Raw genomic sequence first — 13049 nt, 5'->3', positions numbered from 1 at the left:
AAAGATGCAAATAAGGCAAAGCCACAAGTAGAGTTTTAAATAGGCTTCCAGCAGTTTAAAATGTTATCATAATTAACACCAGTAGTTGTGGCAGGGATTGGCATACCAAGCATGGCCAGCACTTCAACAAACTAGATAACATTTTTTAAGTGATACAGTTCTTAGAGTAATATTGGATAGACTTGGGAAGGAAGAAAGACCAGCATTCTGTTTAGATTATGTCTCAACCGAAATGACAAAAAACTTATAGGCACAAACCAGGGTGGATGTTCCAGTGGTAAAGGGACACTATCTGGTCAACTCTGATATGGTAACATTAGGTTGCATCAACTAAGTAAAGATGCAAATAAAGCAATGCCAAAAGTATAATTTAAAATAAGCTTCATCAACATTCAGGGTATTGCAGACAAAAATTTAATAGTTAATGAATTTTCCAGTTAAAACATGATGGATATTTTGTATTTAAGTGAACGTTGGTATAAAGTATTGGATGATTACACATTGCTTAGTTGCTACAGTAGAGAACATCACTTACATGGAGGTGTAGCAATATATGCAAAAACATCTCTTGCACCAAACTGTGGTAGGATAATCTCCACCCACTTTGTGCTGAATTACATTTTGAAATATCAGGACTAGTAATTGAGAGTATTTAGCTAGTAGTAGTCGTAGTAGTAGCAGTGTACAGGCCACCTTGTGGTGACCCACATGTCTTCCTTGATAAATTTGAGGACCTCCTAATCTACTTCAATATACCAAAATGGGAGAAATATAATATTGTCGTTGGAGGGGATGTCAATTCAAGCTTTAATGTTCTGCAGAGCAAAAAAACTGTGACAGAGCTCATAAATTTGCTTCAACAATGTGACCTATACTATGTCAACTGTAAACCTACAAGGAGCTATGCCTGTCTAGACAATGTATTTACAAATATTAAGAGAACTTGTATGTATACTGATGTAATTAGTATTTCAAAAATCATGAAACTTTATGTATTAGTATTAGTAATGTAACTTGCTACTAGACCAATGAATAGAGAGAGGATGGATAGGATTAGACATGAAACTTCCTGGCAGATTAAAACTGTGTGCTGAACTGAGACTCAAACTCGGGACCTTTGCCTTTCGCAGGTAAGCGCTTGCCCGCGAAAGGCAAAGGTCTCGAGTGCAAGTCTCGGTCTGGCACACAGTTTTAATCTGCCAAGAAGTTTCATATTAGTGCACACTCTGAAAACATCCGCTGGCTGTGGCTAAGCCATGTCTCCACAATATCCTTTCTTCCAGGAGTGTTAGTACTGCAAGGTTCACAGAAGAGCTTATGTGGAGTTTGGTACTGGCAGAAGGAGAGGAGATGAGGTACTGGCAGAACTGAAGCTGTGAGGAGTGGTTGTGTGTCGTCAATTTAGGATCTACTTTGTATGTTTCCAATATCTGTAGTAACCATGGGTGGGGTACACTATCATAAGCATTTTGGTAATCAATGTATGCGTAGTGTAGCGACCTTTGTTTGGTTTTAGCTTGATGTGTCACCTCAGCATCTATTATCAGTTGCTCTTTACATCCTCGTGCTCCTTTTCAGCAGCCTTTTTGTTCTTCATTTATAATTTTGTTCTGTGTCGTATGTGTCATTAATTTCTGTGTAATGACTGAAGTTAATATTTTGTATATTGTTGGTAGGCATGTTATGGGGCGGTATTTTGCTGGGTTTGCTGTGTCTGTCTGATCTTTAGGTTTCAGATAAGTTATTCCATGTGTAAGTGTATCAGGGACTGTGTATGGGTCTGCAATGTAACAGTTAAGTAATTTAGTTAGATGTGAATGTGTTGAGGTGAACTTCTTTAGCCAGAAATTTGCTATTTTATCTTTTCCAGGGGCTTTCCAATTGTGCATAGAATTAATTGCTCGGGTGACATCATGTTGCAAAATTATCACTTCAGGCATTTGTGGTATCATCTTACATGTGTCTGTTTCTGCTTGTATCCACCGTGCATGTCTGTTATGTTGTCCCGGGTTTGCCCCAGAAGTGTTCCATGTCTGTTATGTTTGGTGGATTGTCTATTTTAATGTGTGTGTTATCTATTGTCTGGTAAAATTTCTTTTGGTTTGTGTTGAATGTTTGGTTTTGTTTCCTTCTATTTTCACTTTTTTTGTATCTTCTAAGTCGCTTGGCCAATGCTTGTAATTTCTGCTTCTTTTCATCTAATTGCTCTATCGCTTCTTGGTGTGAGATTTTACCTAACCTTTTTCGTTTTTTGTCTGATATTTCATTTCTTATAAATTGTGTTAGCTGTCCGATATCTTTTCTCAGTTTTTCTATTCTGATCTGTAGCCTGTGTTGCCATGCTGGTTTTGTGGGTTTCTTCTGTGTGTTGGTTGGTTCTGATCTCTGCCTAGTGTGTATATTTAGTGTAGAGAGTGCTCTTATACAAACCAGTAGTTATAACTCTTCCATAGTTGTATTTTCATTTATTTTGTTGTGTATGATTGTGTTGCTAGTTGTTTCGACTTGTGGGTATCTGGGGGTCTGTGCAAGAATGGTCTAATGTCTGTATTTATGTCTTTGTATTCTATATATGTCAGCTGAAATTTTTCTTCTATATCTAAGATGTGTGTCACTTCGTGCTCTATTTGTGCTTATTCTGGTGGCTGTCTTAAGATTTCTTTTCATTCTGATTGTTTAATTGATGCGTGTTGGTCTTTGTTTGTTTGCTCTGGGATGTTTGAGTCCATTACTGTATTTTCTTCTTCTTCTGATTGCACATTATTTTGTTCCAGTATTTGTTGTACTTGTCGTTTGATGTTTTCTAACTCTGACTGGGGTATTCTGTTATTTTTGATTATTACACGGGTCTGATCAGCTAGTCATTGTTCTGTTAAAAATTTTAACTCTGGGTATCTGGTAATAAATGTTGTGTATACTTGTGATCTGTATCCAGTTGTGTTGGTTCCTAAGTTTGTTGCTTGGTAATAACAGAACATGAGGTGTCGATTAACTTCATCTGACCATCTCATCCTCTGTCTTTGTTTCCATTCTAGAGTGGTTGCAGGAAGAATATCCTGCAAAACACCTCTATTTGGATTTAAATCATTTTCCGTGTGGCTAGCAGTGTCGTTACCATTGTGGACGGGCATAGGGTTCAAGCGTCGTCCCCGACCATGACAGCGCTTGTCCGAGGCTTCATTAGTTCTCTCCTGAACCAACTAATCACACTAAAAGGGGGGTTAGCGCTATTAGTGGTTTGTTCTTTTCGTCGCCTTTTACGACTGGCAGAACATACTGGAGGCCTATTCTTTTCCCGGGCCTCCACGGGGTTTATTATTATTATTATTATTATCACGATTTCCGAAACGGTTTTGGTTTCAGTACTTTTGTGGACCTCGACAAGCAACATCCACATTAAGTAGAATCACAGGATATTTCCAGAGCAATTACATCGACTGCATATAAACCAAACACCAGCCTGTTCTTGTGACGATACTACTGAGGGAGATACGGAAGTATATAATGTCAATACAGAAAATATAGTGAGGCGAGGAACAAGTTTTTAGCATTTGCTATCGTGAATAAAATCCCACAACCAATGTCAGTGAAGTCCTTGCTATCTGAACCCAACATTAAAACCTACAACAATGTACTCTAATATTTATATGCAATGGACAGATAAAGATATAAAATTTAATAATAAACAGGAAAAGCGAAGCTACACTAAAAGAAGCGTATATTGAGTGAACAAAGATATTATTATTACGCAGCAGTGACTAAATGGTACCTAACGGAAGTCGAAGAAAACAAAACAAACAAACAAACAATTCACGCATTCTGTCCTACCCTTCCACTTTTTTCCGTACGTGTATTGTTGCGTAGCTAACAAAAAATTCGTTGTCAATACTTTTACTGTGATCTGTCACTGCACTGAAGTGGTTTCATATGCAAAAAGTCTCTCTAAAACCTGAATAATTGTCATCATCTCTTTAAGAATCATAGTATAAAATAAAAAAGGAGGTAAAATCCAACTATTTATAATGTCGTCAAGAACCACCACAAGTGTGGCATCAGTAGAAGAGGTCACGGTAAGGCTTCGAAATACATTACTGGCGGATACGTAGGCTATTTTAAGACAAGCGGTTCTGTGCGTGATCGTACACTACTTTATAGTTTACGGTTGCTATGAAATTTATATATGTGCAGCTGTTTACTGACCTTATTTATAATCGTTTGTATAATCATCTGTCGATGCCTATACAACACAACAGCTGTCTACAGGCAAATAAATATGAAATATATGTGAAATACATTGTTAGCCGCGCCAAGCGGAAGATGCGCTTTGTCGGGGCGCATCGTTCAGTTGACAATGTGTTTACGGTTAATCCTAGTGCGGGCACACCTACTATGTGTAGCAAGCTAGCTACAAACAACATTGCCTTGTACCGTTGCATTGATGTTTTACAATTGGGAGCCCATACTTCCTCATTCATTACTGCCTGAGCTGTCAGTGTGATAAGTTATGTTGTCTTTCATCCAAGTGAGCATCAGTAATATAAAATAAACTAGGAGCTACGTGATAACAAATTTACAGTTCGTTCAAGGAAATGACCCACGTTACGAGCAAGTGGCAGAATCCCACAGTGAGGCAGTTGTCTACGAGATGATTAGTATTTGAATAAGTGGTTGGAGACCTGACGCAGTTGCGCTGTTTCGAGGGGTCACTACTGTGGGGTTAACACTTGCACACGGCGATAGAGTAATATAATGAAACTTTGTTTTATCATTGTTTTAATTGAAGAGTGTTTCAGCTCATGAATGTAAGGTTATGTTGTCGTTGTTTGAGTAAAGTGTGCAATATAAAGACAGCTCTTATTTACATGTGTACAACTACGCCGCGCCCTCGCGCATGTAATGAAAAACGGCGTACCCGCTCGAGGGTTAAAGGTATATTTTTCATGTTTGCCTGGAACTTAACGAACGTTCTGCGTAACATATTTCAGTATAAGTCAGTGACCATGAGCTACAGTTGTGTTCGGTATTCTGCAAATTTTGACAGCGATTCCTTGTTTGGTAAATAATGAGAAAAGTGAACGCAGAATTCCCATATTATAGGGTTACATACCGAATGGGATTATGTGATACTTGAATTTTTTTACCATTTTTGACCTGTTTGTTCTAAGTTAATTCTCATTGCGATGTAAATGTGGGTCATAAGAAGTCAGTTGCTGAGGTGTCAGATTGTGTTGTGTGTATATTATGTTCCACGTACTCACTTGCGTAAGAGCTGATTTGTGTGTGTGTGATAATGGAGGAAGCACAATAGTTTATCATTTCAAGAAGATGTAACAGAGGCAGATAAACATACAAGCAAATATCAACAGACATATTAATGTAAATAAATAAACTTGCAAATGAGAACAAATTCTCGACACGTGTTGTGCTTACTGCAGAAACACAATGAAAGGTGGAGGATCATGTATTTATCTTAAGAACGGCAATGAATTTAAAGTCAGAAATGATATTATCATGTTAAGTGTAGACAAAGACTTTGAAGTGTCAGCAATAGAGATAGGGTGAAGGCTCTAGTTTTGGCCACTACCCCACTTATGGCCACCTTGATGTCAAAGGTTAATTTTTAAGCTTCTCTGGAATACCAGCCAGTTCTAATATAGATTATTACAAACTTTGTGAAAGGCTCTATTCATTTGTTTACATAATCATTCTTTTGTCTGTTTTTGTTTGGAGACACCATTTTGTGAAATGACCAGTGTTGCAAAAGCTGGGTTTTGCAGAAGTTTTCTTTAAGCAACACATGATCTGTTTTCTTGTATTTTACATGTTTAAATAAAACATCATAAGAAACTTAATCTGTTCAGAGGTAAGATAAGACATTATATTTTCATTTCTTTTAAGTTTTATATCGCTCAGCCTAAAAACATGCTATCAAAAGTATGTGGCCATTAACAGACCCATATTTAGCCCTGGTTCCGTGTTATGGCCATGCACGTGGCCGTAAGTGGAGACATATATGTATCCTGTTTTGGCCACTTCTAAAAACTGATACAAAAACATCAATATTAGTGTTCTGTCCTACATTACACTAGGCTAATTTTATTTAAATAGGCTTATTAAATTAATTTTTGGTATTTTTATATCAATGTATACCTCATTGTTAGTATTGTCTTGGCATATCATACTAATTTACCTATGCTTGTAAGATACAAAATATGCAATAGGCACTATTCAAATATGCAACATTCTTTAACTCAATCTTTGTGCATTATTTATAGGAAAAATGAGTCAACCAAAGAATAAGAAGTTTCAGTATTCTCCCAGCAAAGTTAAAGATGCTCTAAAGGCTATTGATGAGGGAATGAAGGTTGCTACTGCAAGCAAGTTGTACAAAGTTCCAAGGACAGCATTAAGAAACAAAATTTCTGATGTATCTCCAAAAGAATCTACAGGGCACTGTGGTCCACATTCTGTCTTAGATGAACAAATTGAAAAAAAATTGGTCGACTGGGGTTTGGAGTGTTCTAGCATGGGATTTCCAGTTACTAAAGAAAATCTCTATGCATCTGTGCAAAAACTTATTGAGAGTGCAGATATGGAAAGTTTTAAGGCTACATTTAGCAACAATCGACCTGGAAAAAAGTGGTATTATGGATTTCTTAAGAGACACAAAGTTCTGTCACAAAAACATGCAGAATATGTCAATAGGGCTAGAGGTTCTGTCACAGAAGAGAAAATAAGAAACTGGTTTCACGAAGTATCCATCACTTTAAATGATATGGATGTGTTAAATGACCAAAACAGAATTTTTAATATGGATGAAACTTTTTTTTCTGGCTCCTAAAGGGGAATTAATCATAGATCCTCGTGGCCATCATGTTTATGATGAGTCATGTAACTCTGACAAAGATAACGTTACTACATTGTTTGCAGTGAATGCTGCTGGAAAATTTGCTCCTCCCTTAACACTGTTCAAATATGCAAGGATTCCAGCATCATTGGTGAAAGCAGCTCCTCCAAACTGGGGCATTGGAAAAACAGAAAATGGGTGGATGACAGGTGAAAGTTTTTTTTGAGTATATAACAAATGTATTTGATCCGTTCTTGAAAGAAGCTGAAATTCCCCAGCCTGTAGTAATATTTTTAGACGTGCACTTCTCTCATTTGACACTTCATGTGAGCAGATATTGTAGGGAAAATCAGATCATTCTAGTTGCTCTCCATCCCAATACTACACACATCTTGCAACCATTAGATGTAGCTGTCTTTGGACCTATGAAAAAAATGTGGAAGAAGATTGTTCAGAAATGGCATTTTGAAAATAATGGCTCAGAAATTTCAAAATCTGATGTACCTTCTGTTCTGTCACAAATTATTACAGAACCTAAAATGGTGGCAAATATTCGTGCTGGTTTCAGGGCAACTGGTCTGTTTCCATTTAATGTGAACAATGTAGATTACAGCAAGATAGTTGTTCGTAGTATACCAGCGTCAACCACAGTTCAGACAAGTGAGGAACTTCAGAGGAACTTCAGAGACATTTCTCATATATAGAAAAGCAGTTTGATCGTGTCCTTCTAGATGAGTTCAGAGCAACCAAGAGAAGGAATAACGAGTAGGAAGGAAATCAAGAAGCATTATTACTTTTCAAGTTCTGGAGAAAAATAGCTGATAAGGTTGAAATGCATGGTGCTAGTGGTAACACTGATGACATTCTGACAGATAGCATAGCGCCTCCCTCTGAAGATAACCAAACAGAGAATGTTTCACAAAACACAGACAGACTTAATTCTTCATCCATTCAAATATATGTTGATGATATTGACATATCTTCAACACGCAGCAGCATTTTTCAGATTTCAGATATTCCTTCAACACCCACCAACAGTCTTATTCCTGCAGATATATCAACAACCCCCAACAGTATTTCACATAGTTCAGGTACTCCAACATCCAACCACAGTCCATCTTCAGTGCGTATCCAAGTGACACCACCAAAATCATTAGCGACAGTTTTTGAAAGTGTCATCACTTGGCCAGAACCTAAACAATGAGGCACAAAGAGAAAGAAAGAACATACACCCACTGTTGTGACTAGTGACGAGTGGGTGGAATATCATGAACTGAAGGAAAAAGAGAAGCAGGAGAAGGAGCAGGAAAAAAGGAAGAGAAAAGCTGTGAAGGAGTTAAAGTCCAAAGAGCAGCACTTGGCATTATCTCACGTAAAAAGGGGAAGACAAGAAACAGACAACAGTTAAGTTCTTCCGAGGAAGAAGAATGGACGGGCAGTGGAAGCAGTTTAGATGACTAGGTAGATGGAGATGAAGATGAAATACCAGAAAATGTGAAACTATCTTCGAGTGAGAATTTGAAAGTAGGGGACTTTATTTTGGTAAAATTTAGTTTAACAGGAAATAGAAGAACAAGACCTTCAATTTTTAAGTATTTATCTGTAATTTTGAAAGTGCTTTCTGACTCTGAATATGAAATCCAGTGCCTAAAAAGTTCTAATGTTCAGAAAACTTGTTTCGAATACATTGAAAATGATGTTTTGACTATAAAGGGTGAAGATATTATAGGGAAACTGCCAGATCCAGTCTTGATGCAAGAAGGACTTTCATTAAAAACAAAGTTCCCTGGTTCCATTGATACTCGTGAGAAATAAACTTGTCTGGAAGTTGATTTAATAATTACTGGGACAATACTTTGCCTAATGATTTTTTTTCCCTCTGTTCATTCAGTTTCTGTACCTTTTAACTATTTGATGTATGTTTGTTGTCTTATATACTTGTATAAAGCACAAATTACTTTCTGGCACATGGACTGACAATTATTTTAGCCATAGTTTTATTATAATATGAAGTGGCCATAAGTGGGGAAACAACTGGCCATAGGTAGGGTTAACATGGCCAAAACTGGGGAAATGCGCCATTTATTTTTCAGTATTTTTTTCTGCTTTTGTTATACAACTTAGAATATTTGTTTTTACATGGTTGTAATGTGTAGACTTTGAAACAATAGATACGATTTTTTGAAGTAATTTGTATACTTTCTTCCTATACTAAAAATGTGATGTATCTCGAATTGCCCTTAATGTGGCCATAACTGGGGCCTCAACCCTAGTTGCTATAAATATGCCCAAGAACCTAACTATATTATGTGTATATCGTTATCCCAGTGGTAATTTTGAGATATTCTTTTCAAAACTTATACAAAGCCTAGAACTAGCTTTGACTCTGAAACATAATATCCTTTTGTATGGGGACATTAACATAAATGCAACTAAAACAGATGACACCAGTAACATATTTATGAATATCCTACATAGTTTTGGTCTATCATCACTAGTCAACTGTGCAACAAGAATAACCACACATTCATCATTTACCATTGACCATGTAGCTACAGATGTAGGCAGAGAAAACTGTGATGTACTTGTGAAAACTCTGGGACTGTCTGACCAACTGTGCAACAAGGGTAACCACACATTCATCATCTACCATTGACCATGTAGCTACAGATGTAGGAAGAGAAAACTGTGATGTACTTGTCAAAAATCTGGGACTGTCTCACCATCTATGTCAGATTATAGAAGTAAAGGCTTGTGTAAAAAAGAATCAAAACTGCATGTATATAAAAGAGTCTACTCTCCATCAGCTTTGCAAGAGTTTTCCTTAAAGTTAGCACATGAAAGTTGGGAAGGAGTATACATAGAAGCTAAAGTGACTAGCAAGTTCTCCAATTTTATGTCTGAGTTTAAATTAAAATTTGGAGAAACATTCCCCAAAGCATTAATTCCCATTGGAACACCCACCAACAATAAATGGATTACTAAAGGAATTAGAAAAAGTGCTCAAACTTGTAAATACCTAAACTCCATTAAAAAGGACAATAGTGATCCAGTTTTTTTGCACTACCACAAAAACTACAAGAGGATCTACAGGAAGCTACTCAACACTGCAAAAAGATCAGCCAACGATAGGTTCATAAATTTAGCCAATAATAAAAGTAAAGCTACATGGGCAGTAGTGAAACAAGAAACAGGAACTGTGAAGCATAGAGTTACAAACACACAAATCAGGAACTAGGAAAACTTAGAAAGTGACCCGAAAGAATTAGCAAATTATGTGAATACCTACTTTAGCAGCATTGCAACGAACTTACAGAAAAATTTTCCAAAAGTTGCTAATCAACCAATACAGAAGCATATAGCAAACTCAATGGTATTGCTTCCAACTACTGAGGAGAAAGTATGCAATGTTGTAAGGCAATTAAAGAACAAAAACGCGGCAGGTTTAGATGAAATCCCAATGTGTGTGCTGAAAAAATGCATAAACGGTATCAAAGCTCCACTAACAGGAATCATAAATGAATCCTTCAAAACTGGTTGCTTCCTTGACTATCTGAAGCATGCCAAAATTTTACCAGTTCACAAGAAAGGTGACGTAGAAAACATTGAAAACTACAGACCAATAGCCCTATTGTCTTGCTTTTCCAAAGTGATAGAAACAATAATGAGAAACAGGCTTTTGAGCTATCTAAGTAAATTCAACCTCCACTGCAATGACGAGCATGGTTTCAGGCCTGGTAGAGGTACAGAATCTGCAATAGCACAATTTGCAAAAACAGTTTTTGAAGCACTAGATGATAACAACTATGTAACTGACCTTTTCCTAGACCTGTCTAAAGCATTTGCTACAGTTGACCACCAGAAGCTGTCGCTGCAGCTAAAGAAGCAAACACCAAATGGAACCAGTTGTTTTCTTTATTCAATTATTATTATGATGTTACATGTCCTGTTAGCAAAGGGCTTGTCAAAAAGCAACAAAAAAAGAAAAGCTGGGTGACTGGAGAAGTAATCCATGCCAGAAATAATCTGAGAGTGAGTCATTCCAATCCCGGGGACTCCTTACCCTCTCCCTTAAAACCCACATCCTTTCGTCTTTCCCTCTCCTTCCCTCTTTCCTGACGAAGCAACCGTTTGTTGCGAAAGCTTGAATTTTCTGTGTATGTTTGTGTTTGTTTGTGTGTCTATCGACCTGCCAGCGCTTTTGTTTGGTAAGTCTCGTCATCTTTGTATATATATATATATATATATATATATATATATATATATATATATATATATATATATATATATATATATATATATATATATATATATAATAGAGGGAAACATTCCACGTGGGAAAAATATATCTAAAATGAGAGATGATGAGACTTACCAATCAAAAGCGCTGGCAGGTCGATAGACACACAAACAAACACAAACATACACACAAAATTCTAGCTTTCGCAACCAACGGTTGCCTCGTCAGGAAAGAGGGAAGGAGAGGAAAGACAAAAGGATTTGGGTTTTAAGGGAGAGGGTAAGGAGTCATTCCAATCCCGGGAGCGGAAAGACTTACCTTAGGGGGAAAAAAGGACAGGTATACACTCGCACACACACACACACACACACACACACACACACATATCCATCCGCATATACACAGACACAAGCAGACATTTGTAAAGGCAAGGCAAGGCAAGGCAAGGCCTTTACAAATGTCTGCTTATGTCTGTGTATATGCGGATGGATATGTGTGTGTGTGTGCGAGTGTATCCTGTCCTTTTTTCCCCCTAAGGTAAGTCTTTCCGCTCCCGGGATTGGAATGACTCCTTACCCTCTCCCTTAAAACCCAAATCCTTTCGTCTTTCCCTCTCCTTCCCTCTTTCCTGACGAGGCAACCGTTGGTTGCGAAAGCTAGAATTTTGTGTGTATGTTTGTGTTTGTTTGTGTGTCTATCGACCTGCCAGCGCTTTTGTTTGGTAAGTCTCATCATCTTTCTTTTTAGATATATTTTTCCCACGTGGAATGTTTCCCTCTAATTATATATATATATATATATATATATATATATATATATATATATATATATATATATATATATATATATATATATATATATACACACACACCTAAAAACAAAGATGATACCAAATGAAAGTGCTGGCAGGTCGACAGACACACAAACATACACACAAAATTCAAGCTTTCGCAACAAACTGTTGCCTCATCAGGAAAGAGGGAAGGAGAGGGAAAGACGAAAGGATGTGGGTTTTAAGGGAGAGGGTAAGGAGTCATTCCAGTCCCGGGAGCGGAAAGACTTACCTCAGGGGGATAAAAAAAAGATGATGAGACTTACCAAACAAAAGCGCTGGCAGGTCGATAGACACACAAACATACACACAAAATTCTAGCTTTCGCAACCAACGGTTGCCTCGTCAGGAAAGAAGGAAGGAGAGGGAAAGACAAAAGGATTTGGGTTTTAAGGGAGAGGGTAAGGAGTCATTCCAATCCCGGGAGCGGAAAGACTTACCTTAGGGGGAAAAAAGGACAGGTATACACTCGCACACACACACATATCCATCCGCATATACACAGACACAAGCAGACATTTGTAAAGGCAAAGAGTTTGGGCAGAGATGTCAGTCGGGGCGGAAGTACAGAGGCAAAGATGATGTTGAAAGACAGGTGAGGTATGAGCGGCGGCAGATTGAAATCAGAAATTAGCGGAGATTGAGGCCTGGCGGATAGCGAGAAGAGAGGATATGCTGAAGGGCAAGTTCCCATCTCCGGAGTTCTGACAGGTTGGTGTTAGTGGGAAGTATCCAGATAACCCGGACGGTGTAACACTGTGCCAAGATGTGCTGGCCGTGCACCAAGGCATGTTTAGCTACAGGGTGATCCTCATTACCAACAAACACTGTCTGCCTGTGTCCATTCATGCGAATGGACAGTTTGTTGCTGGTCATTCCCACATAGAAAGCTTCACAGTGTAGGCAGGTCAGTTGGTAAATCACGTGGGTGCTTTCACACGTGGCTCTGCCTTTGATCGTGTACACCTTCCGGGTTACAGGACTGGAATAGGTGGTGGTGGGAGGGTGCATGGGACAGGTTTTACACCGGGGGCGGTTACAGGGGTAGGAGCCAGAGGGTAGGGAAGGTGGTTTGGGGATTTCATAGGGATGAACTAAGAGGTTACGAAGGTTAGGTGGACGGCGGAAAG

The 13049-nt window shown here is 38.0% G+C and overlaps 1 protein-coding gene across 1 annotated transcript in view; it reads left to right on the top strand.

The window, feature by feature from the left end:
• Positions 1-4720: 4720 nt before the first annotated feature.
• The window catches only part of LOC126095671 (uncharacterized), a 220540-nt gene continuing 212211 nt past the window's right edge, over positions 4721-13049 (top strand). Inside the window, exon 1 of the mRNA XM_049910427.1 lies at positions 4721-4929. Coding sequence (XP_049766384.1) covers positions 4897-4929 — 33 coding nt within the window. The 5' untranslated portion in view covers positions 4721-4896. The remainder of the gene's footprint in view (positions 4930-13049) is intronic.

This window comes from Schistocerca cancellata, chromosome 8 (genome assembly GCF_023864275.1).
Source record: "Schistocerca cancellata isolate TAMUIC-IGC-003103 chromosome 8, iqSchCanc2.1, whole genome shotgun sequence".
In the NCBI taxonomy this organism is placed as follows: domain Eukaryota; kingdom Metazoa; phylum Arthropoda; class Insecta; order Orthoptera; family Acrididae; genus Schistocerca; species Schistocerca cancellata.
The sequence above is the reverse complement of the archived record's forward strand: the minus strand, read 5'-3'. Positions and strand labels throughout refer to the sequence as shown.